The sequence below is a fragment of the Festucalex cinctus genome, chromosome 7, assembly GCF_051991245.1.
Source record: "Festucalex cinctus isolate MCC-2025b chromosome 7, RoL_Fcin_1.0, whole genome shotgun sequence".
Taxonomy (NCBI): domain Eukaryota; kingdom Metazoa; phylum Chordata; class Actinopteri; order Syngnathiformes; family Syngnathidae; genus Festucalex; species Festucalex cinctus.
In genome coordinates this window covers 1,755,107-1,782,656 of record NC_135417.1, presented here as the reverse complement: position 1 = coordinate 1,782,656, position 27,550 = coordinate 1,755,107, and the positions used below count along the sequence as shown (strand labels likewise).

Here is a 27,550-nt window from a genome sequence, read left to right as displayed (position 1 = left end):
AAAAAAAAAAAAAAAAAAAAAATATATATATATATATATATATATATATATATATATATATATATATATATATATATATATATATATATATATAATTAGAATTTAAAGCAAACATCTTAACCAGGGGTACCAATACTTTCTACACTTCCACCCATTCATTCTGACGGATGACTGCTAGTCTGTTGTATTTTTTTTTTTTTTTTGGTACTACGGCGACACCTGTTGATCAATTCCATTACTGTACTTTTTTTATTCTTATTATTATTTTTGCAATTGCTTTGTCGGTTTCCTTCCACTAGGTGGACATATTGTACCTCTTAAGGATATCTGGTTGGTCCTGTCATCAAAGAGAAATCATCTAATTGAAGTTTATTATTTATTTATTTTTTTAAACGATGAATACATTTAGTTTTTAACTCATTTCCCCATTTGTAGTCATCAAGAAACTCAGACTTTTGACCAAAGTAAACTATACTGATTGTAAAGGCCCTGTGCAAATGTGGTTGGCATGGCAACACATAGAGGTTTAAGTAGAAGAAACAAAAACTATCCCCCCCCCCCCCCAAAAAAAAAAAGAGCTGTGTTGTCTTTAGATAAAAAGCTACATTGAACGCAGCACAGAAACACATTTAAATATCCAAAAAACAGAAGAGTTTGAATTACTATATATATTTGTACATATTGGGTTATTGTTACTGCCCTATCTGGTCTGAGTGTTCCCGCCCAAATATTTCTTGTATCCCAGAGTGCTCCTAGAGTTTCTCTACTCCCACTGCTGTCACTGCTTCATCCACACCTCATTTAATGTTCTATATGCTTTAAATGTACCATTTTTACATCATATTTCACGTTCTTTATGCCTCTCTAATCTACACCTGGATTGGACCATATAAGTTATCATCATATTTAATGCTCTACAATGTCCCTAATGTACCATATTTACATCACATGTAATGTTCTGTATCTACATATTATTTAATGTTTAACAGCGCATGTGTGAATCGGTGTCGTTTCAGTTGCGCTCGTACCTGACGCCAGTCTGCGTCCTGGCCTTGTCCTCCACATTGTGGCTTGTCCCCTGGAGTCCTGGGTGGTTCTGTGGTGGTCCACAAAGTGTATGGCGGCAAGCGGTGTCGGGTTGTGCTTCACCACAGAGGGTCCGGACTCGGTAAGGCACGGGCGCCTCGTGGTGTAGCGGTTGGCATAGTTGACCTGGGTTAGAATCTAGATTTTGTGCATAGTTTGCTGACAGGATTTATTTATTTATTTATTTATTCCCTACTTTTTTTTTTTTTTTTGGCTGTTATATAATCTATGCATGTAATGTATTGCACGTACTCCAGTGTCTGTAATTCCTCTGCAAACATTGGACTGCAGATTTATATATATATTTTTTTTATTACCCTGTGGATTTTAAATGAGATTTCCAAGTTTTAGCGGCTGGCCAGTGCTTGCCTCGCTTAATTTAATTTCTTACAAAACATGAACCTAAGTTTTGTTTATGTTATTGTTTCCCATGTTTGATTATCAGATGGAGTTTTAGCGCACCAAATCAAGGCCAAAGTGTCTCTCCCAAGTCAGCGTAATAACAACACCGTAGAGACCCGTCCTGGATGATCTTTCCCATGAACGTGCTCCGCTTCCTTTCCGCTTTTACCAGGCTCTCTGCAGGCCGGGCTCAGGGAAGTCTGGTAAGTTGTAGTCTATTCACTCAGCTGTAGTTTAGGGTAATGTACATTACACGGCAATTTGTGACTGAAAACTACCTTATAGGGAGACCGGGGCTAGTTGTATCACTTTGTATACTTTTATATATTTCTTGGAATCAATACATCATATATAAACAAAACGTATACCAGATGAAAGGCCAAAGTCTTGGGTATATTTTTCGTATTCATGTCATTTTGGTACTTTGTGTCGGTGCAAAGTTATAAGCCATCAAATAGAGAGAGTGAACATGTGACATGTTGCCCCACCAAGGGGTAAGTTGTCACACTATATGGGGTAAGATGTCACGTTGACAAAATTATCCTTGTTCTCCTGTTTTGTTTTGTTTGTTTGCTTTTACAGCCAGAGAAATTGTTTATCATTGATCTTGACAATTTACTATAGTCATTGAGCAAACTTTAACATAAAATATTCTGAAATAAATTCAAGTCTTGAGGAACTACTGGCATGTAGGTCATAGCTCTCAGCCTCAAGTGTTAAACTGGAAATTTGATAATAAATTTAAATAAGAAATTAAAGCATTTCAATTAATGGATGGATGGTTCATTATGAAACTTAAACCAGTCCTGACACGTGGTCATTCTGTCGTTCCAACAACTGGAAAATACATTTTTATCAATGAAACCAAATCTATCAAACTAAATTACTCATTCTTCAGACTCATCATGTGAAGAAAAATTCTGGCATACGTAAACAGAGTTGCCAGAGGTGCATTTTTCATTTGCCCATTCTTTACATATGTGACAACAAACCCCCAATTGACTGAGACAAGTTGCTCCTAACGACCATGTTGGCTAAAACGTGCTCAAGTTCAAAGTTAGCTTAAAACAGAGCAGTGGCTGAGGCATGACAAGCTGCCTGAATCTCTCGTCTAACAAGTCCACATGATTTGCTGCTAGAATGTGTCTATGTACGACGCCTGTTTCAAAATATGCGAAGGTGAAAACATTTACTTCGGGTTGTGCAAAACAGATAAATGACACTCATTTCACCTCACAAATGTGTTATTCTCTTGTCAGATAGTACACAACTCCTGACCATTTATACGAAGAAAACTAGTATTCCACTTTTTCGTTGCGCCCACTGGTGGAGAAGAAAATTGCAATGTGACAACTTACCCGTGATACAACTAACCCCGGTCTCCCCTACTATAACCACACTAGAACTCATCATCGTTACTCCTAACTATGAGGGAACTGGGCAGATAAGATTGATATGGCAACACATAGAGGCTGAAATCTGACTGGACAAGAAATATACCATCCACTGGAAGCAGTGCAGACAAGACCAATGATGAAAAATAAAAAGAATAGACTGTTGGGAAGAAATGGATACCATTTTATTGTAGTTTGTAAATGTAGGTCGGTACTTCAGTGACTGCTCCTCATTGGTTGTTTTGTAGCCATTATGTTGGCCTGTGCATCCAACTTCCCTCCTAAAATGTCCTCCCCGACCACAGGCCCTCGGTTGGGCCACAACCCCCCCCCGCTTCCCCCCACATCCGTCATGTCTTCATTACCCAGCTGGGCAATGGGTGTAGACCCACATTTAGGTCATTTCCTCCCGCTTGGACCGGGACGAGCCGTCGGTGGCACGGGCCGCCGGATTGGAAGCCCCGGGTTGCCAGATTGGGGACCCAGTTAATCTAATTAGAGAGTGGAGGGAAAAAAAAAGGCCCAATGGGGCTTGTGGTGTTTGCAAAAAAATCCAATGTGGTAATGTCTGAGCGGCTAATTCTTCCGAAGGGGGAGCCAGCGGCTCTCTGTGCTGCAGACGACCACAAACCGTACAAATAGAGGTGGCAAAAGTACAGTACTATGAGTTTAAGTATAGATAAAAAAGTAGAAGTACCGATTCAGCTTCTGTACTTAAGTACAAGTAAAAAGTAAAGACTATAAGAGAATATAAAAAATAAACTGGTCGGTAGTATTTGTGTGTTGTATGTGTGCCTTTAAAGGGATACTTGACTCATTGAACAATTTTGAGTGAAAAGTTAATTTTTTATCCAGAAAGAATTTGATAACTTCGTTATTTTTCATGTACAATTAATACCTTTAAAAAGTAATTTTTCTTTTTGCTGTCGACTGATGATGACATCACTTGTGCTCAGGAAGTAGGTAACGGCCAATCATGGCTCACCTCTTTTCTGGGTTTGGTCAGTAAACTGAGCTATGATTGGTCGATACCTACTTCCATAGTACAGGTGATGTCATCATCAGTTGACAGCAAGTCGAAAAATTACTTTTTAAAGGTACCAATTGTACATGAAATATAATGAAGTTGCCACATTAATTATAGACAAAATATTACCTTTTACTGCTGAAAATTGTTCAATGAGTCAAGTATCCCTTTCAGGGACATGGCAGAAAATGTCTCTCCTTGCCCACATGCAAGGGTATCGTATCTCTCTCAACCCATGTAGATTAAAAATACTAACAAGCTTATTTTCACAAAGTAAGGAGTAGAAAGTACTGATGTCTGTTTTCAAATTTAAGCAGTAAAAGTCAGAAAAATAAATACTCACGTAAAGTACCAAGTATTTTTACTTTGCTACCACATAGAAAGCGAGATGATTTATGTCCTGGTGCGGAGGAACGCAACTACAGTAAATCCAACGAGCTGGCGCACGAAGATGAGGATAAACTCAGAGCTGGTTCCCTTTTTGGGGGAAAAAAAAAACCCAAACGTCAAAGCCTTTGCTTTGTTTTATGTCATGGAGAAGTTTTACGATTCCCATTCTTCAGATGGAGGCGTGGTCGTCTGTGCGAACCCGATAATGAGGCTCTTTCTCGGGGAGACGGCGGCGTGGGAGGCAACCACCACCCGACCCGTTAAAAAAGCTCTGCTAATTTGAGCCATAGAAGTGAGCCAGGTTATTGCTCCTCACTTGACCCCGCCTTAGATGTCACGCACACACACACGAGCACACCGATAGGTGCCTAAAGTTCAGTTTGGCCTCCTCGCAAGCGTCCATGTTGGAACGTTTACAAGGCAGCGTATCACTTTTCAAACCCTTAGCCACCCCCTCCCACAAATCCCAGCTTGTACTCAACAGGCCTGATGCTGACCAGTAAATTGGCCGTCAGGTTTACAGCGCGACAGCGTGAACTCTCGCACAAACAAATAAAATGCGTATTAGCGGCTCTGTAGTCGCTACACGTACTGTATACAGAAAAATACCACTGAATCTCTAAGACTATGTTTACACTCACATTCTGAAGGTGTTCCTCATTTCTTTCATGGTTTTCTACGGATGAAAGGTGGATGCTGGCAGTCGAATCAAACTCTCTTGCCAGGCTTGACTCCTGAGTCGGCGTCAGCGCGGGGCCAGAAACCGCCACTACAGAAGTGTTTTGTAATATTAATTTTCTGTCAACAACAAATTCCATCTCTTGCACCAGAAACATGCACAAGTGTCCGTTAGTCAGATTCACACTGCACAGTGTGACAGGCATTCACAGGATTTCACGGCCTGGAACTTAACTAAAAGCTGGCTGAAAAATTCACCCACTCGCACTTCGTTAATGGTAGGGATAAAACAATAACGGCAATATCGTGATATTGCAATATTAAAACTGCCACAATATATCGTCGTCGTCATGTCACAATATTAAAAGCAGCACATCTGTTAAAAAGTGAGGTTGATTTTCATTTGTGCAGTTCTGGCACCCTCTGGTGGCTATTTTTTTTAGTGCAGTTTAATTTTCACACGGCATGTTTTGGTCCTTATATGTTTAAAATCCATGGTAATGGTCAGATGAAAGGGCATGTAACGGCACCCTAAAATGGCATCCAGTGCCCTTCTAAGAAGCCATTTTAGGGGAGGAATAGCTTGCCTGCTTCGGCCATCTTGAGAATGAATCTCGAGGAAACAGGATGGTAAACTTCTGAAGATGATTCAAAGAAAGGTCCGTGTCAACAAGTTTTTTACAAAAAGATAATTGATAATTGCATGTCACATTGAAATGCAAGACCTGTTTATAAATTTATGTGATTCTCACAGAATTATGATGTAACCTGCTATGATAACCCATATGACACCTGATTTCTTGCCTTCAATGAGGCTAACAGTCACTCTGATGCAAAAATGATATTATGTAATAATAATGTACAGTATTATACTAATGACAATGAGTCAGCTTCTCTGTGCGGCAGTAATGCTAGGTGTTCTCCGCAGAGGATAAAAAAGATACGACTATGAGTATATTATCTGTCTGAATGTTTTACTGCACCTCAGACCCGTCACCAGAAAGAAATTGTAGTGGGGGCATTACCTTTTTTTGGGGGGGCACACTTTATCAACCTAAATCTAATGTTCATCAGGTTGAACAGCGGCATTGTGACAACTGCAAAAGTGTTCAGAAATATTTTCTGTCACTTAAAAGCGGCAGTTCGTTCTGAAATCTAAAAGACAAACTGAAAAAAACATTTGTAGTTGATTTTGCATTTATTCAACTCAAAAGTTCATTTGAAACAAATCCACTCTTCACTTCTGTAAACAACTATGTCCGAATGAATGACTCTGTGACCCAGCCCCTTCGATCTGGAATTGGCTGTCACGCCGCCACCGGCGTGACAGGCCATGCTTTTATTTTCATAGTCATGTTTCCTGTTTTATTTTGAATTTCTGATTCCCTTCTCACCCCAGGTCACTTGCCCTTCCTGCAGTTCACTAATTACCGGTCCCCGCCCATGATCATGTCCACCTGCCACCAATCAACCAAGACAATAAAAGCCACCTGCACTTTCCCCTCAGTGCCGAAGTGTCACAGTCAGTGCATGGAAGCGTCCCACAGTCCTCGAGTCCTCGAGTCCTTGTTCCTGTTGCCTTGTTGTTTTGCCTTGTTTTTGTGCCTTATCCTCCACAGCGGAGCGCCCTTAGTTACCCCTTGTGCCTTGAGCCTTGTTTCCTCCCTAGCGGAGCGCCTTTTGTTGTCCCCTGTACCTTTTGCCTGTTTTTTCCTCCCCAGTGGAGCGTTTTTAGTTCTCCACTTTTTGATTCCCCTTTCTCCTCTCAAGTTGAGAGTAGACAGCTGTTGGCCGGAAATAAACCTGTTGCCTTTGTGGCCTACCTTTATCCTGCGTCTGAGTCCTACCTCTCCTCGTCGTGTCATTGGCGAGCAGTTGCCTTCATTTGCGTGTTGGGTTAGGGCTGTACGATATGGAGAAAATTTCCTTTCATTTTTGCCAGACATCTCTATTCTTTGATCTTTGACTCAGCATGAGACTTCACATCATTTTACTTTTTTTATGGTGCCTTCTGTATTTTGTGTTGTTTTATTTCTATACTTGTACAGATTTTTTTTTTTTTTTTAGTATTTTATTTGCGTGTATACTTATCTACTTATATTTACTCTAATTTTATTTTGTGTTATTTTATTTCACTTGTGTCTACGAAAAGACTAATTTCTATTCCATGCACAGCACTTTGTATGCAGCAATGGCTGTTTTAAAGTGATTTAGAAATAAGGTTGAGTTATGTCGATGATATACAGAAACAACATATGGGCTCAGTGAAAAACTAAGCAGAATATCAATCCAAAAGGATGTGTAAAGTGCTGTTTTTTTAATTAGAACTTAGTGACAGTCATCAACATGAACAAACTTGGCAATAAAAAAAGAGAATTCAACTCACATTGTACTGCAACTGCTTTAGTAATAAATAATTTTATGCTCCTTAGTTGTTGTTGTGTATGTGTGACTGCTTGGGTCTGTTAACAGCATACTGTGTTTTGCTACAATTCATCCGTGCTGTGTGGCTTGACTAATTAAAATAGAAGTTTGACACTCACTTGTAAACGTAACCAGTGGACTCAGGATTCCCATTGATGTCAACTGTATCATCCTGGATCGAGGTTTGGCATTTGGTGGCTTCCATTAAAGCGGCACGACTTGCTCACTGCTCAGTCTTTGTCCCAGCGCCAGCCGGCAAATGCGCACTATCTACCCGGAAGTAGATTTGGCTAAGGCACGTCTGCAGAGCGCGCGTCTCTCCCCACCCCACCCCATCCCTCCTGATCCTGATTGTCATTGGCTCGCTTAGTTGTCAATCACAGCCAAACTTGAAAGGAGGTATGTGGTTGGCTGGCACGCCATGCTTTACTTGAAACAGAAGGCGCAAGTTTACGTGACTGATAGGACGAATAGTTGGTGAGTCATCTTGCTAGGGCGGGCACGGCTGACTGACAGGGCGGGCACGGCTGACTGACAGGGCGGACACGGACCCCCAAGGCCCGCCCATGGCGACGGTCCTCTGCACCTGTTGTATTCAAATGCCCATTTCTTAAAAGGAAACAACATCGCCACATAGATGCTAATTGTTAGCCCGGGTGCCTCTGGCGTTTCCTGTTGTATGTTAGCATTAACGTAGCGGAGGCTATCTGTGGTTGTTTTAAATACAATATAATTCTCTTAAATTTATGTTTAGCTAATTGACAGTAACTTTCAGCTGAAAGGGGAAATAAACAGATTGGATCCTCTTCTTTTTACGAATAACCATTTTCATTGAAAGTGAACGGATATTCTACCAGGACATAAAAAAGGTGCAGTTCTATCCATTTAATCTACTATCAATACCTATTACATTCACCAATTCTCAATTTTCTTCCTTTCACTGGATAGCGAAAAAGGCAGCAGATGTGGTGGAGAAAGCAGCCAAAAAAAAAGGCGGGTTACTTTTTTTCTTTCTTTTTTTTTAAACCCCTGAGAGGGCTTTTTCCTTCCTCAACTGAGCTTCTTTCTTTCTTGTGGAGAGCAACAGGAATGCGCTCCATTTTTCCATCAGCGGCTGTGTTTACAGGGAACCGTTACGCTGATGTGGCAAAGATTTACGACTTATTTACGCTCGCAACCTTTTGTTGCTCTGATCACTTTCGATGCTTCGCGCCAGACGGCCGACAATCCCTCAGTATACTTTTGTATCCTGTACGCGTGCGTGTGCGAGTTGCGGGTTTGTTGCTGGTGTGGGTCTGTCGGCGTGCACATTATTTGTGTGTGTTGTTCTTTTTGTGTGCAGGCGTGTGATTATTAGGCGATTGTAATCAGGATACGGAGGATAAACACATCCTGCTTGTGTAACACTTCATTAGCAGAGAAAATAGAGCAATTATCACTGATAGATGGTCAAAGAGCGTTGATTCTATGTCTTGGAAATTACCCCCCCAAAAAAACTTTTTAGCACAGTAGAAGCATTTGTTTATTCACATATGACATTTTTTCCCCCCGTGTATTTGGAATTTAACTCAATTCTAGACTTGGATTGCTTCCCAAAAACTTTCTCCTGAGGTGACCCCACACTAGCTCATGCTAAGGAAGTTAGCATTTTCGTCAATCCCAGGAAAGGTAATAAAGTTCAATATCAGAAAAAAAGTGAAAGTCATTGTTGTGTTACATAAAGTTACTTAGCTAACATTCACATTATTGTTCCCTACTTAACCTATTGTGTAGAAATCTGGGATCAACATACACAACCTATATTTATTTTAATGATAAGAATTTTGAAAATTAATAGTAACCATTGCAATTCTTTATGAAATACTGTATAAGGTAAAATATTACAATTTACTGTACAAAAATAATGTAACCAACAAAAAAAAAAAATAAAATAAAAAAATGAAAAAAGAATAAGCAACTGCAGTTTGACAGGAACATAATTCATTGAAACTCCCAAGATTTACAACCAAAATGATTGTAATGAGTATAGTAGTGGAAGGTGTGAGTCAAGGTCAATTCATATATTTTAAAAGCTTATAAAATCATTGATATTAAACAATAATAAAATGGTTAATTAAGACAGTAAACATGGTTTTGTTGTTTCAGAATAAAGTGTAATTGCACATTCACTACAGTAGGTGGCAATGTCATTCGTTGGCAGAGGGTGCGCAATGTCTTCTATGGAAGTGTTTTGATAATTTTATGGACAAATGATACTATTTATAGTCGCAGAGAAGTGGTTGGGGGCTCTAAATATTTTCTTCACTGATTTAGTGTCTTATTTAGGCAAACCTATTAGTGATAGACCGATGTTTTTTTTCAAGGCCAATACTGATACAGATTATTAGTCGTCAAGGAGGCCAATAACCGATATTTCAAGCCGATATTCATTTGGAGTAGAATAAAATAAAATAAAATAAAAAAAACACTATATTGACAAATAAAAAAAAAATGCAACAAAAATTCTTGGCAGCTTCCAGGCTCATTAGCATATGTTGGGCTAAATTAAAATAAATAAATAAATAAATAAATAAATAAATAAATAAATAAATAAATAAATAAATAAAAGACAAATTAAAAAGCAAGTAAATAGATCCCTAAAGATTTCTACTGTAAATATTTTTTTCATAAAATGTCAACATGATTTCTTTCTTTCATTCTTTCTTTCTTTCTTTCTTTCTTTCTTTCTTTCTTTCTTTCTTTCTTTCTTTCTTTCTTTCTTTCTTTCTTTCTTTCTTTCTTTCTTCTTTAATTAAAAAGTGTAGGGCCTTCCTATTTTTTATAAAGTGGAAATTTAAAATAGGTCCATAAATAAAAATGCCAAATATCGGCGCCGATAATCGGCCCGGCCGATAATCGGTCTATCGCTAAAACCTATACTTAAACAGAAATGTGAAATGTAGAGAAAAAAAAACGATCAGAATAAAAAAGAAGTATAATATTACAGTTAAGTTAAAAAAACAAAACAAAAAACAAATACATATTTTGATTTAAGTCTGATGTCATGTGGTTTACAAGTCTGTACTATTAACACATTTAAATGTGCAACTTTCAGCTATGGAAGACTTTAGGGCCAATTTCCCAAAAAGGCTTTTGGTTGAAGGACAATACAAAATAAACAGCAGCTGCGTGTGTGTGCGTGCGTGTGTCCGTATGTGTATAACTTCTAACCTGTACAAAGCGTGCAAATGTGAAGCCAATTAGCAACACGATATTCGAGTCACAAAGTGGTATTTATTTATTCAGCGCAAGATGATTGCAGCTAATGAAGCCAACATCTCCCACTATGATTTTTTTTTTCTTTGGACTTCCATTTCCCAGTAGTGTGTTTGAGCAACAGTAGGGGATTTTACACTCCTGAAAAAATGCAGATGATTGCCAGAGAATTCCAAAATTCTCCCACTTGTCTTTTTCCATAGGATTGCTTGTCAATTCCTTGCGAAAGTTGAAAATCTGCAATGTAGAGGTCACAAAAACTTATTTTTAATATTTTAAAGCTCACACACCCACACTAAACACATTTCTATTTATTGAAAGGCACTTTTATTATTATTATTATTATTATTTTTATTTTTTATTTTTATTTTTATTTTTTAAATATTCCTTAGTGCCTCACTCTCTTGCTGTCAATAAATGGGCGACTATCGTATAAAATCAAAGCAAAAAAAAAAAAAATTGAACAGTGAATTTGAAATGTGCGACATAGCGGGGGTGTTATCGATGAACTGTGATTTAGTGGGGGTTCACTTCCGTCTTCCAAATGAGCAACAACAACAACAAAAAAAAATGCAGATGTTTTCTCGATAATTCCAAAATTCTCCTACTCCCACTTGTGTCATTTTCTGTCTGGTTCCTTGTCATTTTTGTCAGAGGACATGGTAGACTGAGACAAATTGAGACGTCCACTTGCTGTTCTTATGGAAAAGTGTGTGGGATCTTTCCCACCCGGGGTTGAGGAATCTCTATTGTTTCCTGCTGTATGATGAACATCACTAATGCGCCTGTCAAGCTCCAGGTGCCGCTTCCTTACTCTTTTTTTTTTTTTCCCCTCCATTTTTACCAACAAATAAATTGGAAAATATACTGTATGTCGCTGTTGTTTGTACGTGGAGAGAATTTACGACAATGAAAAGGGGGACAACACCGTTTTTCTTGTTATGCTGCACTTTTTTATTTATTTATTTTTTTAATTACAGATGGGCCGTAGCTCAGACAGTAAAAAGTCGTGTGAGACGGGAAGGAGTGGGAACGAAGTTAAGGGAATGAAGTGGTGGGAATGAAGTGGTGGGAATGAAGTGGTACTATTGTCCAAAGCTAAACCTTGTTTACAACGTTACGGCTTTCAAGCAGACTGTTTATGAAGACTTCATGTCACGTCAATTGGAGACAAATATGAGCAAAGATTAAACGTGAGGTGGTTGGCACTACAGAACTGGACTGCTTTTTATATAGCGCTTTATCGACACTGTGTGGTAGATTTGTTTGTTTCTCTTGATACCAAAACAAGCCTCAAAAAATGAAATTTGACGTTTCCAGTCATGTGTTAGCATTAAGCTAGGAGACTTAAAGAATATGGACAGGTTAAAATATTTTGGTGTTGAACTATTAAATGTTTAATTCTATGTTGTTATATTCTATGCTTGTATGTATGATTAAGTAGCAGTTTTTTGAAGGTTTATAATTACCGTAGCAGCTATGCTAATTTCTATTAGCGCCTTTATTACATTTAGCATTATGTCGAGCAGACTTGTGAATACGGTTTGGTTGAACATTTTGTTGTTTTAGAACAACAGTGCGAGCAAGACAGTCTTCTTTTCCTTTTTCTAAGTGATGTCATACGATTGTCTCCCATAGCAAGAAATGCTCTAAGGAATGCTATTAAAAAGTGTCTTTTAATAAGCTTAAGTGTGTTTTACTAAGTTGAAATGTGCTAAGAGCGTTTGTGGGGATAAAATGATTTGGTGGATTTTTAATTATTTTTTTTCATATTGTAGGTGGGTCTGAAACATGTCACATGATTCTCAAAAGTTTCGTATTGCCTCTAGTGGTTTGCGAAAGAATCACTGCCTAAGTACAGTTAAGTTGTAATGAATTTTCTTTTATTTAGATAGAATCTTTAAGAGGGATGTGTTTTAAAACTTTTATTTCTGTTTGACCCTTATTTACAGTACTTTTACATTTCCTATACTTAAGGGTAGTGTTCAAATTGTGTATGACGTAATAGTGGCTTACAATAATGAAATATAATTGTTTAGTAATAAAACCTCTGTGTCGTTTTGGATGAAATCCATACTACGGTACTTTATTTTAATGTTAGTCATGATGGTGGTACTTTGAGAGCTAAGTACTTTTTGAAGTGGTACTTGATGTAAAAAGTTAGCAAACCACCGATGTAGAATAAGTAATGGCCGCCTGGATGCTTCTCCCCCCAAAGCATGACTGCAGCTTTCTGCCCACACAGGTTCCTTCTGGGTCACTGTCGGCGTCCATCGTTTCCAACAGGAAGTCCCACCACCCACCCGCCCGCCTCCCCCCTCCTCCTTTTGTTTTAATGAAGCCCCCGGGAGGTTCTGGAAAGCCCTGGAACTGAACGTGGCCCATCCCGTCCAAACCGCCTCCTCTTCCACGGTAACAAACAGACCCTCCCTACATACCCGTTTTTTTTTTGCAGCACGGTTGCCGCGGCGACAGCGGGCGAGTTGAGAGTACGACTTCCGCAGATGTGGTGACACAGGCCATAGAAATCCTTGTGCGTTTGGTCGCGAGGCTTTCCGCCTCTTCAATGTCACCACTATCATGTCGCAATCATACAAATATCAGTGCTTTACAAAACTGCAATGTACGATGCCTTGCAAAAGTATTAGCCCCCTTGAACTTGTTGACCTTTTGCCACATTTCAGGCTTTAAACAAAAATATAATTTGTTTTTTTGTTATGAATCAACAATGTGGGACATAATCGTGTTAAAAAAAAAAAAAGTAGGATGTGCAAAAGTATTCACCCCCTGAGTTGATGCCTTGTAAAGCCAACGTTTGCTGCGAGTACAGCTGCAAATCTTTTGCACATCTCGAGACACAAATTTTTGCCTTTTCTTTCTTGCAAAACAGCTCCATAAAATCTGATCGTCACACAGCAGGTGCTTTTATATTCAGTTATTTGTAATAATAATAATAATAATAATAATAATAATAATAATAATAATAATAATAATAATAATAATAATAATAATAATAATAATAATAATAATATCCATCCATTTTCTTAGCCGCTTACTCCACACAACCGTCGCGGGGGTGCTGGAGCCTATCCCAGCTGGCTTCGGTGAGTAGGCGGGGTACACCCTGAACTGGTTTCCAGCCAATTGCAGTAAATAATAATAATAATGATAATAATAATAATAATAATAATAATAATAATAGTGGTGGTCACCACATTACCTTTCTTATATAAATAGAAATCCATCCATCCATCCATTTTCTTGACCGCTTTGGAATTGTTGCCAGCCAATCGCAGGATAAAAAAAAAAAAAAAAAAAAAAAAAAAAATATGATAAATAAAAAATGTTTACGTCATGCTAAATCCTGATGAATGTCGTCCAATTTTTGCTGTAAATTGTTAAACTTTGGGGTCACTTGCACTTCAAAGTATACTGTTAGCTGCCCTATTTAACCCCTGTTGTCATGACGACTGCAGGTTTTTATGCGTTTATATCCTCCCATTGTCCTGCCATGCGTCATGTCCACACAGCTATAAACCAGTCTCTCTCTTTTTTTTTTTTTAAAGACTCTCCTAATTGGGCAACGACGTGGGATTGTTCTGGATCGCAGCCCGATCAGGGAGGGGGAAATGCTTGGGAACGACAGGAGACAGCGGAGCAAGAAGCTGTCCCTTGAGAGGGGGAGGCTGTAAAAAATATGCAGTCGGGGGTGGGGGGCGTCCGCGAGCTAAATCTGAGTGACACCAAGCAACAATAACCCTTGAACCCCCGGCCCACTGGGGTGTGGTGCTGTTTATTTGCAGGCGGATAAATGTCAAGCAAACATTTGTGCATCGCAAACGGGGCTGACTAGCGGAGCGGGCCTGGAAGAAATATGGATGCTTGGCAAGGGAAACGGTACATTGCTTTAAAAATGGACTTTATGGCCATGCATTGACAGATCAATCAATCAATTAATCAATCAATGGCTGCAGTAGGCAATTGTGTGCTTCCAACTTTGTGGCAGTAGTTTGGACAAGTTCCCTTTTCTGTTCCACAGTCGAGTATTTTGACATGTGATTTGGAACTAATTAATTTGGTTATGTTTTTAAAAATTAAAGATAGCTCTGCATTATATAAAGCTATGATAAAAGAGAATGTAAAGAAAAAAACTGGTCATGAGTCTATATAGTTTATTGTACAGTGCTTGTCTTGAGATACAAATCACCCGAGCGGTTTTTGGAGGCTGATGTCTTTTTTTTTTTTTTTTTTGACTTGCGAGCAAAAATGTGTGATACGAGCACTCAATGGTGGCAGTGAACTCAACCCACTCCACAAAAAGAAGCAGCTGTTTTGTGGACATTGGAAAATCAGAAAAAGAACACGGGATTGGCACGAGATGAGGTGAAATGGGCGTCAAATTCCTCAATCCAGGTGCTTGTGGTTATTTGTCTAGACGGCGTGTGCGACGATGATGTCATCACAGTTAATCTGCTAATAAGCGTGATAAGCATGCAAAGTATATCTAGCTTTATCAGAGGCAGACCAGCTACCACAAGAGCGGATGAAGTAGTGGCTCTGACCTTAAGTCAAACCACCTGTGGACATCAACTTGACACCAGTTAGTTAGTTAGTTAGTTACTTCACTGGTAAGTTTATTTACTGGTCAGCCAATCAGACAGTTTGTAATTTGGGTGGTTTGTTGGCTGATTAATTGCTTAGTTGGCTAGTTGGTAGGTTGGTTAGACTGTCAGTTAGTAGGCTGTTTGGTTGGTAATTGGGATTTGGGTGGTCGCATGCTTAACTGTTAGTTAGTTAGTTAGTTAGTTAGTTAGTTAGTTAGTTAATGTTTAGTTTGTTGGTTCATTGGTACGTTTATTTCCTGGTCAGCCAATCAGACAGTTTGTTATTTGGGTGGTTTGTTGGGTGATTAATTGCTTAGTTGAATAGATGGTTGGTTGGTTAGTCAGTCAGTTAGTTAGTAGGCTGTTCTGTTGGTAATTGGGTTTTGAGTGGTCACATGCTTAACTGTTAGTTAGTTAGTTAGTTAGTTAGTTAGTTAGTTAGTTAGTGTTTTTTTTGGCAAAACTGTTGATTAGTTAGTTTAGTGCTGGCTAATTAGTTGGTCAGCTAGTAGTTAGTTGGGTGGTTGAGGGTTAAACTGCTAGTAGGATAATTTGCTAGTTAGTTGGGTGGTTGTGAGTTAAACTGCTAGTAGGATAACTTGTTAGTTGGGTGGTTGTGGGTTAAACTGCTTGTAGGATACTTTGTTAGCCAGTTATTGGTTGTCATTTGCTAAGTTACTTAGTCACTTAGCTCATTAATTAATTAGTAGGTTTACTGGTTAGGTTGTTAGTAAGTTATTCAAGTGATTTGTTGGTCCGTTAGTATCTTAGCTGTACTGTGGATTGTTTAGTTAGTCATTTTGGTTGTTTTTTTGGTTGACTAATTTGTTTATTGGTTAGTTAGTAAATTGTAAGTTATTTTCTTCGCTAGACTTAAAGGGATTAAGCCAAAACTCAAACAACAAGATTATTATTCTTGTGGTTGCTGGTTAAACTGTTAGATAATTTGTTAGTTTGGTGTTTAGTTGGGCCTGTTGGTGGTTTGTTGGTTAACAATGAGTACAAGTTAATAACTGACTAAGTGACTGGAGGTCATGGTGGAAAAAATTGAGTGGCATGAAGATTTTTAAGGTTTTAGAACAGTCCTTGCATGGGCATATTAGCAGCTATTTTGGAACCTTCCACAAAGCAGAGGAACCTTAAAAAAGTAAATGAAGCCGTTAAACCCTAAAACGGTGACTTCACTCCCCCGAATGGTTTAGCTTAGTGGACCTCCGGAGGGACACGGCACACTGTACTGAAGCATTACGGCGACGAAAGTGACCCCAAAAGGATGTGTGGCGCTGACGGGTGGGTCCGCTCGGCCACATGAAAGCTGTCCTGGTTCACTTCATCCATATTGGGACGTGTGAAGTGTTTCCCCACCTGGCGCGAGCTCGGAAAGGCGTGGACAAATTTCGTCTGGCCGGAAACGGGCTCGGCGACACGTGTGTGCGACTGGCGGTAAACCGGCGGCCCCCGGTACCCGCGGAGTCCCGGGCGCCCGTTCCCTTGTGGTTTTGGCGGTCGCGGGCTAGTCCGGATTTAAATGGAGGTTTTAGTGCGGTGACCCCGGGGTTGTTTGAGGTGCGGCGAGGCCCTCTGCACAGCATCACACCAAACGTCTGCATGACGCCTTGAGACGTGAGGCGGGTGGAGGAAAAAAAAATCATGCCAGGACGCAGCCAGAGTCCTTTTTAATAGAGCATGACATCACTGAATAGGTGCAAGTGTGTTCAAAGACCAACAAATTATGATCAAACACCGTGTCTATACCCAGATTATTCACAGTATGCATACAGTGACTACGTGGGGGCTCTAGAGCCTCACGTGAAAAAATACATGGAATAGAGATTCCATGTTTTGTTTTTTTGTTTTTTTTTCAGAGTAGCAACACATACAAACAGAACATACAACACTCACATGCCAACTCAAGTATTCTATCTGCTTTGCATTTCGCAATATAGACGAATAATAGTCATATAGCGCAGTTTCACTGTTTTTGAAAAATAAAGCCAAACATGGAGCTGAGCTGACACACATGATAAATTCACACAGCAGGAGCTCAGAAGGAGAACAAAATGGGGTTCAAACTGAATGGACCTCGCCACAGGCCACCAGTGGTACCATTGGAAACACGTGTGCGTGTGTGTGTTAAACCTGCTCCAGTGCGCAGCACTCGCTAACCTGCTAATAGCCTCCATTTGTTAGACAAACACTGCAGGAGTTTGACACTCACTCCCACAAGTATAATGTTATCAGAAAAAAAGAGAAAAGTTTACACTCTAGTGGAATTTTATTTGAGTTTTTATTAACGGGTATGTTGCTGAGTGAATTTCCTGATAAAGAAGTATGAATGTTTTAGTGAATTTAGCTTGTAACAAAGTATATATGTTAGTGAAATAAATTTTAATGTATAAGAAAATCTTTATGTAGGGGAAAAGTTGAAAATGTAGTGAAAAGTTTTAATAAAAAACATTATTTTACATGGATTTTTTTTTTGTTTTACATGAAAAAATTCTTGTTAATGGAAAAAAATAGCAGATATAAAGTTTACATTTTAGTGAATTTTTAAAAATTATTCTTGAAAAAAGTATAAAGGTGATTGGTTTTAATTTCACAAGAAAAAACAATTTTTGTTAGGTTCTGGATTTGGATCCCTGATTGGCCGTTGACCAGATAAAGAGATTAAAGATTCATGACATCACATAGCTCCTGACATCACACCGTGTCTTACCAGTTAAAACTAGATGCTGGTTACATCAGTTCAAAACAGACGCTTGACCACACGGTCATGACCCAAACATAACCCTTGCATGACCCAAACACAACCCTTGCATCACACAGTCATGACAATTTGAAATGTTGATGGGAAAAATTAACTGATATAAAGTTAACATTTTAGTACATGTTTAAAAAATATTCTTGAAAAAAACTGTAAAGGTGATTGGTTTTAATTTCACAGGAAAAAAAAACATTTTAAATGATAATGGTAAAAAAAATAAAATAATGATAAAAAGTTTACATTTTTGTAACTATTTAAAAAAAATATATTCTTGAAAAAAATTATAAAGTAGATAAGTTTTAATTTGAAAAGAAAAATAACATTTTACAAGGAAAAAGTGCATAGGGAATGTAAGGAAAGTTTTTAGCAATACACTAAAAAGGCGCCACCTGAGGCGCCTTCTTCTTCTTCATCTTCCGTCTAGGACGATGGCAGAGTTCCAGCCGTGGCCTTCTGCTAAAGTCATTTTCTCTCTCAAAGAGGAATTAATTTCCTCCCGGCGTGGCCCACCCGCTTGCCCCCCCCCCCCCCCCACCCCCCCCCCCCCCCCACTTCTGTCCAGCCCGGAGTGTGCAGACATTTGCAGTCACCGTGACGACCAAAAGAACTCAAAACTTCACATTAGTTTGGCATTTACAAATATAATGATGACAAGTTGAGCTATTCTATTTCACAATTGTATGTTTATTATTATGGTTGGAGTAACTCAACTGTTTCTAATATTTTGACCCTCATGTTGCTAAATAAGCGAACCAAAACATTGTAATGCATAGCAACTGCACAAATAAACATACATTAATATGTTTAAACACTGACTGAGCATTATTATCTTTGTACATTTTGGTCATTTATTCTTATTAGATTGAACATGCGCTTTCCTACATTTTTTTGATGGAATAAAACTTTTCCTGTGTTTGTCAACAGAGATGTCTTGGTTGGCGTTTGCCCAACAGGAAGTTGGAGCCCACTCGTGTGAAGGGTGCCCCAGAGGAAGCCACCAGAATGACGGCAATGACCATCTTCCGTCACAGGTGACGCCTCGTCCCCCCCCCCCATACTGCACCAGCCCACATGCCAATGCCAAAAGTCAATATTTTTGTCATTTAGCGTCATTCGTCTTGTCTAGTTTATGTGGTTTCGAATTTGGGAGCAGCTGGACAAAATCTCAAGTGCAAGTTTATTTTTGAAAGGCACATGGAAACGGTCAAACTTTTCACAAAATACCTGCTTCAAACCAAAATTGCTGACCTCCTTGCATGTTTTCAGGTATGGCTTATGAGTCTTTTTTGGTTGGTCTACTCATAATAGAGAAGCCTACTAAATTGTATGCTGCTAAGTGAAACTGGCTTCAGGGCTAAATTGTCTCAATATTCAAAGGATATATGTGTCCTAATATACCTGATTACAATTTGGTAGCAATTAGACAAAATCTCTTAGACAAGTTCATCTTTGAAGGACCTCTAAAATTGGCCAAAGTTAGTGTAAAATGTCTGCTTCATACCAAAATGGCTGACCTGTACATTTTCACATATGGCTTCATGAGACTTTTTTTTTTGTGGGTCTATTCATGATCGACAGGTCTACCAAATTTCATGTCGCTAAATGAAACAGGCTTCAGGGGCTGAATTTTCACCAAAATTTGCAAAATGGCTGCTTCAAACCATAATGACTACATATTCTGATAAAACTTTTTAAGACTTTTTTTTGTGTGTGTGTGTGTGTGTCTAGTCACAATACACGAGTCTAGCAAGTTTCACATTGCTAAATAAAACAGGCTACATGGGCAAAGTTTTCAAAACAGGAAGGATCCATGGAAAGTGATCAAAATGCCTGACTTCCTGTGCATTTTCAGGCTGGACTCTTGAGACTTTTTTTTTTTTTGTGAGTTTCAGCATTATAAACAGGCCTACTAAATTTCATGCTGCTAAATGAAACGGGCTTCAGGGCCTGAGTTTTCAAGATAGCCACAGGATCCTTGGACCAACAAGATCCTAAAATGGTTGCTTCAAACCAAAATGGCTGGCTTCTTACGACTTTTTTTTTTTTTTTTTTTTTTTAATTTAAGGCAAACAGGCAAAGCCTACACATTAAATTCTGTCGAGTGAATTTGACTCTATTTAGAGTGGGAACAACTAGACTCAGTTTTCGAGTAATAGTTACACTTGGAAGAGAGTAAAATAAAGAATTGAAAAAACAAAAATCACTCAAGGGTTGAGGAACGATTGTATATGTAGGCCTTTACTTTCGCTCTCTCTCTTCTTTGCGTATATGTAGGCTAATGCACAAGGACATACTTCAGATAAACGTTTTGTTTATTTTCTATTGTTTAATTGTTATGTTAGTAAGAACAACTTATCAGTATATTGTTATGATAGAAGTATTAGGGAGTAAGACTAGAAACGTTTTTGTCCTTCTTCGTACTCCTTTTTGAACATTTAAATTATGATACTATTGACAATTTTCTTCTTTTCTCCTTTTTTTAACTTCAACTTGTATTTTATACTTGTGATGTGTTTATGTTTGTATGTTCAATAAACCCAACCAACCAATACACAGCAGGAGTAGATTGGCAGTTTCTCAACCTGAAGGTTGTGAGTTTGTTCCTCAACCCTTGAGTGACTTTTACTTTGTTTTCAAATTCTTTATTTTACTTTCTTCCAAGTGGAAACATTACTCTAAATGGAGTCTATTTGGTCCCACTCTACATAGAGTCATATTTACTCTACAGAATTTACTGTGTAGCAAGTTTAACGGCGCTAAAACTGGCTACAAAGGCTAAATTTTCAAAACCTTCAGCGGCTCCCTGGAAATGAACCAATATGATGCTAAAATGGCTGTCTCGAATCAAAATGAACGACTTCCTGTGCATTTTCAGGCATGGCTTCTTGAGACTTTTTGTGGGCCAACGCATGACAGACGAGCCTACCAAATTTCATGTTGATGAGCTGGATTTGAAAGTGTCCATTTTCACCTGGCTCTTCACACCTGCAAAAGGTGTTGACTTCTTTGATTTATTTGGCCTTTGGAGTAACAACCATGAAGCAACGCGGGCAGCTTGACGAGGGCCCTCGCTCCCTAAAAACGTCCTCCGTTTCCTTGAGGCTCCCGGCAGATTTATGGCGGCGTTCCTTTTCGCATGCACGCCGTCCCTCGGTGAGCCAGCCTCCCTCTCACGTTACACCCTATTTATAACAGCCCCTCGCCAGGCTCCCTGACTTCCCCGGGACCTCCTCCACAGCCTCCACGCTTCCCCCTGACACCCGAGAGGCTTGCCTCGCCTCGGTTTCTCCCGCTCCGGCCCGGAGACCACGCGGATTACCCCGGGAAAGGACGCCGCCCCTCTCCTCGTTCGGGAGCTCTCGGATATGTCTTGCCGGTTGCTTTAGGAGCTTTTTTTTTTTGCCATGGATCACACACTTTTCGGCTGCCTGCGGAGCCCCCACGCCCCGGCCCAGGGTCTGCACCCGGCCGCCTTCGCCCCGTCCCCGCTCGCCCTGCACGGACGCTCGGACCACGTCTCCTACCCCGACCTGGCCTCCTCGTCGCCCTCGTCCTCAACGTCCTCGCCGTCCGCGTGCGTCATCTCCAGCTACGCGCCCGACGACGGCCTGTACCACCCGCATCACCACCCGCAGCAACACCTGCACCACCACCACCGCGGGCACCACCCGGCGCCGCACAGTCAGCACCACGCGGGCGCCGCCTGGCACATCCCGCAGATGTCGCCCGGGGGTGGGGGCGCGAGGGTCAACCTTTGCCACCCGCACTCCCGCCTGTCCCACGACGGGGGGCCCGCGGCCCAGGACTTGGCCCACTCCGGCGGGCCCGCCATGGGCGCCAGCACGCCCGGCCTGGGCGGCGGCAGCGCCCCCAGCGGGGCCGCCTCGGAATTTGGCAGGCCCACGCTGTCGCCGGCAGAGGCGGAAAAGAGGAATGGAAAGAGGAAAAGTGACAGCTCAGGTACAAATATTAATATTCAATGCAATTCTTTGTATGTGATGTATTTTTTATTTTATTTTTTTATTTTTATTTTTTAATATATACATCATTTAATGTAAAATTGACATTTCCACAAGTGTCATGTCTCATCACAGGCCATAGCATAGTTATTTCACTCATAAAATCATAAAATGACATAAATAAATGTGTGATCATCTCAATATATTATTAAAAATATAAAAAGACACAACTGTTATATATTACTTTTAACTTTATTTTGGAAATCATATGTCATAAGAAAATAACTCCAATTATATATTTCAGTATGCAGAGTCTACATTCTTCATTTCATGTGAAGAAGAAATGTGGTTAAAAAAACAAATTCAAAAGTTAGCATTTTGGTACAGATTTTCTTCAAAATGAGCAAATAAGCAAGAAATAGAATATTGGCAGGTTTTTGTTTTTCCAAAAATAACAGACAGAAAGGAAAGACATATAGCAAGGATGACTAATTGAGGAAAAAGGGCCTTGTAAGGCTTAAAACTGAAACATCAAACTTGTTAGTTCTCATTCTTCCAGGAAAAAACCCCCCCACAAGGATGGCTTATAGCGGTGAAGCAACTTCTTTTTAAGTAAACAGTAAAAATGACATTTTATGTATGTATTTTATTTTGTAATTAAAATAAAAATCAAAGTAAGACATAATGACGGCTTATCCAGGAAAATTACCTGTGCTTCCCTTAATTTAATAATTAAATGTATATAGGTATGTGTAAATATTTGCTTCTGTAAAAAATAAATCACACCTTTTTTTAAATTTTTTTTAAATTATTATTATTTTTTTAGATATTCTGGTAAAAGCACAATAACTGAATGGCCAATCTTTTTATTTATTTTTTTATTTTTATTTTTTTAATGTTTGTTGAAAATGTTACACCTTTAATCCAAAGGAATTCCTCAGGTATTGCTTTATTTATTTATTTATATTTTATTTTATTTTTTATTTTGGAGAAACACCTATTTTTTTGTTTTGTTTTGTTTTCTGGGGGAAAAAAAACATCAGGACAAATATAAACGTTTTGTTAGAACTTAGACCTTAATTTTATAGATATATGAATATACGTTTTAGATTTTTTTATTTTTTATTTTTTGTAAATAACAAACAGAAAATGTCTGATCGAGGAAAGGGAGGACTCACTCAATGTTTGGATTTGAATAATTTTGTCTTTTATAATCTTACACAAGTAACAAATGCAACATAAATTACTCACTAGCATGTGGCCTAACTAATTGTAACTACTGCAATATTAATATTGTTAATATTATTTTTGAATTTGCATCAAAACAACTTATTTAAATAACAATAAAAAAAAAAAAAAGCCTTCATCAACATTGATTAACAAAAACACCCAAAATGAGACATTTCTCTAATTTTCCATATTGGAACACACAAACCTTGTAAAAATGTGCCCTCGATTCCAGTGAGCAGTCAGCTGTATTTATCTTCCCGTTTCAGCGAAGACGTATCGGGACACTTGTGACCCCTCAAATGGGCTGAGCATGAGGTTCCATATAAAAACGCATGACGGTGCATGATCTACGCACGCACGCACATTTTGGTCTTGCAGGCGTTTGCAGGCGTCCCCGTTGACCCGCGGGATCTTTTCCCACCTGCCCTCATCGCCGCCATCCATCACCAACGCCGTCGCCTCACTGGCGTCCTCGCCGGCAATGTGATCTCGCCGTGCCGCTTTTCGCCACGCTGCCCCTTTAAAGGCCTCCTCTGTTTACACAGGCCATTTGTTTTTGTTTGTTTTCATCACCTAAACCACAACCGTCAGCAGAAAGGGTTAATTTATTGCTAGGTAGCATTGCTGTTGTTGTTAAAAGTGAGAGTTTTCCGCAAAAGAAGCAATGACAAGCATGGCTAATCAAGGAAAATGGGATTTACATATGTTGTGACTCCAACATAAGGCCAATGAAATAAATTGAATTGTCTCACTTGCAAATTCACATTGCAAGTTGGCTTTTGTTGTTACATTTTCCCAGAAAAGATACAATGACAAGGGTGGCTTATTAAGGAAAAAGGCTAATTTTTTTTTTTTTTTTTTTAGGTTAATTTACATTGTTTGGGGAAAAAGTCACACCTTACAGCCTTAGGCTTACACATTTTTTTTTAAGGGAATGTCTCAATACCAAGGGTGGCTTATCGAGGAAAAGGAAACTCGTGTTGATTGTGACATATAAACAAAACTGAAAAGTCTCACTTGCAACGTCAGGTTTTTCCAAAAGATGCACAATAACAAGTATGGCTTATCAAGGAAAGCAACTAATATATATCTAAATTTTATAAATGTATCCTCACAATTTTTTTTTTTAGCTATTTTAGCTTCATACATTATTTATTTGTTACATAAGGGTAGCTTATCAAGGAGAAGTTAAGTGACTTTTTTTTTGTTAAAAATTACATTTCATCACTACAAATGTTTAACTTTGTGAAAAACACACGCACATTTTAGCCCTTAACAATTTTTTTCTCTCCTGGAAAAACATTAACAAGGATGGCTTATCGAGGAAAAGCAACTGTATGTATTGCTACTCTAATGTAAGGCTAACAAAATAAACAGACGACAGCGCTTCTCACCACCTCACATCCACATTTTCAAAATATTAGACAATCAGCACACACACATACGCACCTCCTATTTCCTTAAATGATTTGCAAGCTGAACTTTGACCCCACCCTGCTAAAATCACCCCCCCCCCCCCCCCCCCCCATAACTCCAGTTAGCACACTGATTAGCACGTAGCCTGCTGACTCAATCAGCTGTCCAAATATCAGATAGAAGCCAGCTCTGGTTTCACCATCTGGAACCACCAAAAACCAACAATAAAAAAAAAACTTTAAAAAAAAGAGACTGGGGGCAAAAGAAACAAAAAGGTGAGAGTCGTATCTTGGATTATTATTAGATTTTTTTTGTATTTGTATTATCTCACCACAGCATACATTAGTAACTTGAATACATGTGCCCCATTGGCTATTGTTGATTAAAAATGAACTCATAATATTAAATATATAGTAACAATATAATATTAATATTTTTGATGTAATAATAACTCGAATGCCACTACAGAAGTGTAACATATTAGCAACGTCAAACAAAATGTGTATGACTGTTCGAAAGGCTTAAAACATGAATGGTTAAATGGTGAGAGGGATGAATTCCATTTGTGTAATTTCCCAAGTGGAAAAGAACTTATGCTCCACTATTTTGTTTTTCATCCTGAAAAAGCTTTCGGAAAACATTTTGGATGGGCCTTCTGTCTAATATGATATCACTTGAGGAAAGCTTTTTTCCGTTCTTCGAAAAAGAACTCGAGTGTCTGGGTGTTTTCCCTCGTATTGTTCCTCTTTTGTTATAAAGGGTTGCAAGTTGCTGTAATTGCTGTGTTAAAAAGTTCTTTTTGAACTATTGACTTTATTGCACGTTCATGCAGTGTTTACCACCAGAAGAGAGAGAGCGAGAGTGAGAAGCCCGATTTGGAAAACATAAAGTGGTCGTTAGAGAGGGAGCTCCTCTTTCCGGGGGTCCCCGAGGTGAAGACATTGGGCTTAGCACCGTTGGGGAATCTGGCTCCCAGCTCTCGGGGCCCGTTTACACTTTGGCCTGCCGCGTTAGCACGTGTTGCATGACAGATTGCAATGTCCTCATTAAAACCTTGTTTTCCCTACCACTTCAGAGTCATTATAGTTTTGGAATTTTTCATTTTAGTTTTAATTAGTTAGTTTTAATTCGTTTTTAGGGTGGTTCTGTTAATTTTCATTAGTTTTAGTTATTTAATAAATGCTTTGTTTTAGTTTAGTTTTAGTTAGTTTCAGTATTAGCTTTAGTTTTTTTTAAATTTATTTATTTATTTTTTTATTTTTTTATTTTTTTATTTTTTTATTTATGTATTTATTTATTTATTTATTTATTTATTTATTTATTTTTATTAAATGTGTATTACTTGTGAACAATATTTAAAAGACACCATTGGAGCGACGTCATCTGAAGGTGCTTTTCTATTGGCTGCTGCTAGATGACATCACTTCCGTATGACACACTTTCAAACGTCGTTATTCTGGCGGTTAATCTAAAAAAAAAAAAAAATCTACTTAAAAACACATTTAAAAACATTCCCAAAGGCTCATGCATTGAATTAATTACCAAAGACTAACACGAAGGACATTTTTGCTATAGTTATAGTTATAGTTAGTTTTGTAAACATAAAATGTACCCGTAATTTCAGTTAGTTTTCATTTTTTAAAAGGCATTTTTCGTTATTTTATTTTATTTTGTAAACGAAATTGTTTTTTAGTTTTAGTTTTTACGTTAGTTTTAGTTAACAAAAATAACCTTGCTGTAGACACAATTTCCTATCTTGAAATAGGTAACTTTATATCACGATAACGATATATCTTATTATAGTATTTTTCTTTAAAATACAGGAAATAATTGCAATTTTATCTGATCTTATCGCCATTTATTTAAGAAAACAAAAAACAAAAATATTTTATACAGGAAAAACAATTAACGGAAAATATAATATAATGTATATAATATAAATATATAATATCAAATATAATAAAATGTGGTGTAATGTAGAAAAATACCATTCACAATTTCTGGCAGGACCAACCATTTTTAAAATCATTATGCTGTCGTTGTGTGCATTGAAATGTAGTATAATGTATAATGTTATTTCCATCCATGAGGTGCTGTAAACAAATATTTGAGGGTGATACAGTAGCGCTGTTGCCGTTACGTTAGCATTCATTCATTGTTCATACAATTGTAGTATAGCTATAGTATTTTTTTGTCACACAAGAAACTTGGAACTAACCAGCTAACCAGCAGGCTAAGAGCCCGGGATGCTAACCCACGGGCTAGCTCTTCAGGCCCTCCATGATTCACATTTGACTAATGTACCTTTGCAAAGCACAAGCTGGCAAAAACTTTCCCAAGTATTTACAGAAAAAGGCACACAAGCAATCATGGCTTATCCAGGAAAAAAGTGGGCACATATGTATTTTCATTCAATTATAAGGCTAACAAATAAACACAACTAAAATTGAATCCTATAAGATGACTCAAAGGTTTGAAAATTACTTTTGCATGCGGATGAAAGACCTAAAAGGCACGTAAAAACATACGTCCTGATGAAAATAAACGCAACCCACATCAAGCTTTTTTTTTTTTTTTTTTTGACGATTACCACATTCAGCACAGTATTGTTTATGGACCGTGACTTGAATTTTCTGAGAAAGTCCCGATTGGAGTTATACTGTGGTGTATTTAAAAAGTAACAAAAAAAAGAGGCCCTTATAGAAAGGCTAAAAATAAATGTAATAATCCGACAGAGTCGCAGGATGGCAGTCAGAAGTGCGAGCTGAGCGGCAAACCGCGCAAGGAGAGGACGGCCTTCACCAAGGAGCAAATCCGAGAGCTGGAAGCCGAGTTCGCACACCACAACTACCTGACTCGACTACGCCGATACGAGATCGCCGTCAACCTCGACCTCACTGAGAGACAAGTACGTACTCTGC

General features: G+C 38.6%; 1 protein-coding gene across 4 annotated transcripts in view; it reads left to right on the top strand.

Annotated features, from left to right (window-relative positions):
* meox2a (mesenchyme homeobox 2a) overlaps window positions 1-27,550 on the top strand; it is a 41,482-nt gene that overhangs the window by 5,889 nt on the left and 8,043 nt on the right. For 2 of the 4 annotated variants that reach the window (XM_077526339.1, XM_077526337.1), the window contains 6 exons: window positions 1,017-1,168; window positions 1,532-1,691; window positions 12,902-13,068; window positions 18,949-19,055; window positions 20,900-21,984; window positions 27,365-27,537. In XM_077526339.1, coding sequence (XP_077382465.1) covers window positions 21,429-21,984; window positions 27,365-27,537 — 729 coding nt within the window. In that variant the 5' untranslated portion in view covers window positions 1,017-1,168; window positions 1,532-1,691; window positions 12,902-13,068; window positions 18,949-19,055; window positions 20,900-21,428. Of the gene's footprint in view, window positions 1-1,016; window positions 1,169-1,531; window positions 1,692-7,776; window positions 8,271-12,797; window positions 13,069-18,948; window positions 19,056-20,899; window positions 21,985-27,364; window positions 27,538-27,550 lie in introns of those variants that run through there. The other 2 variants (XM_077526340.1, XM_077526341.1) reach the window with 2 other exon arrangements.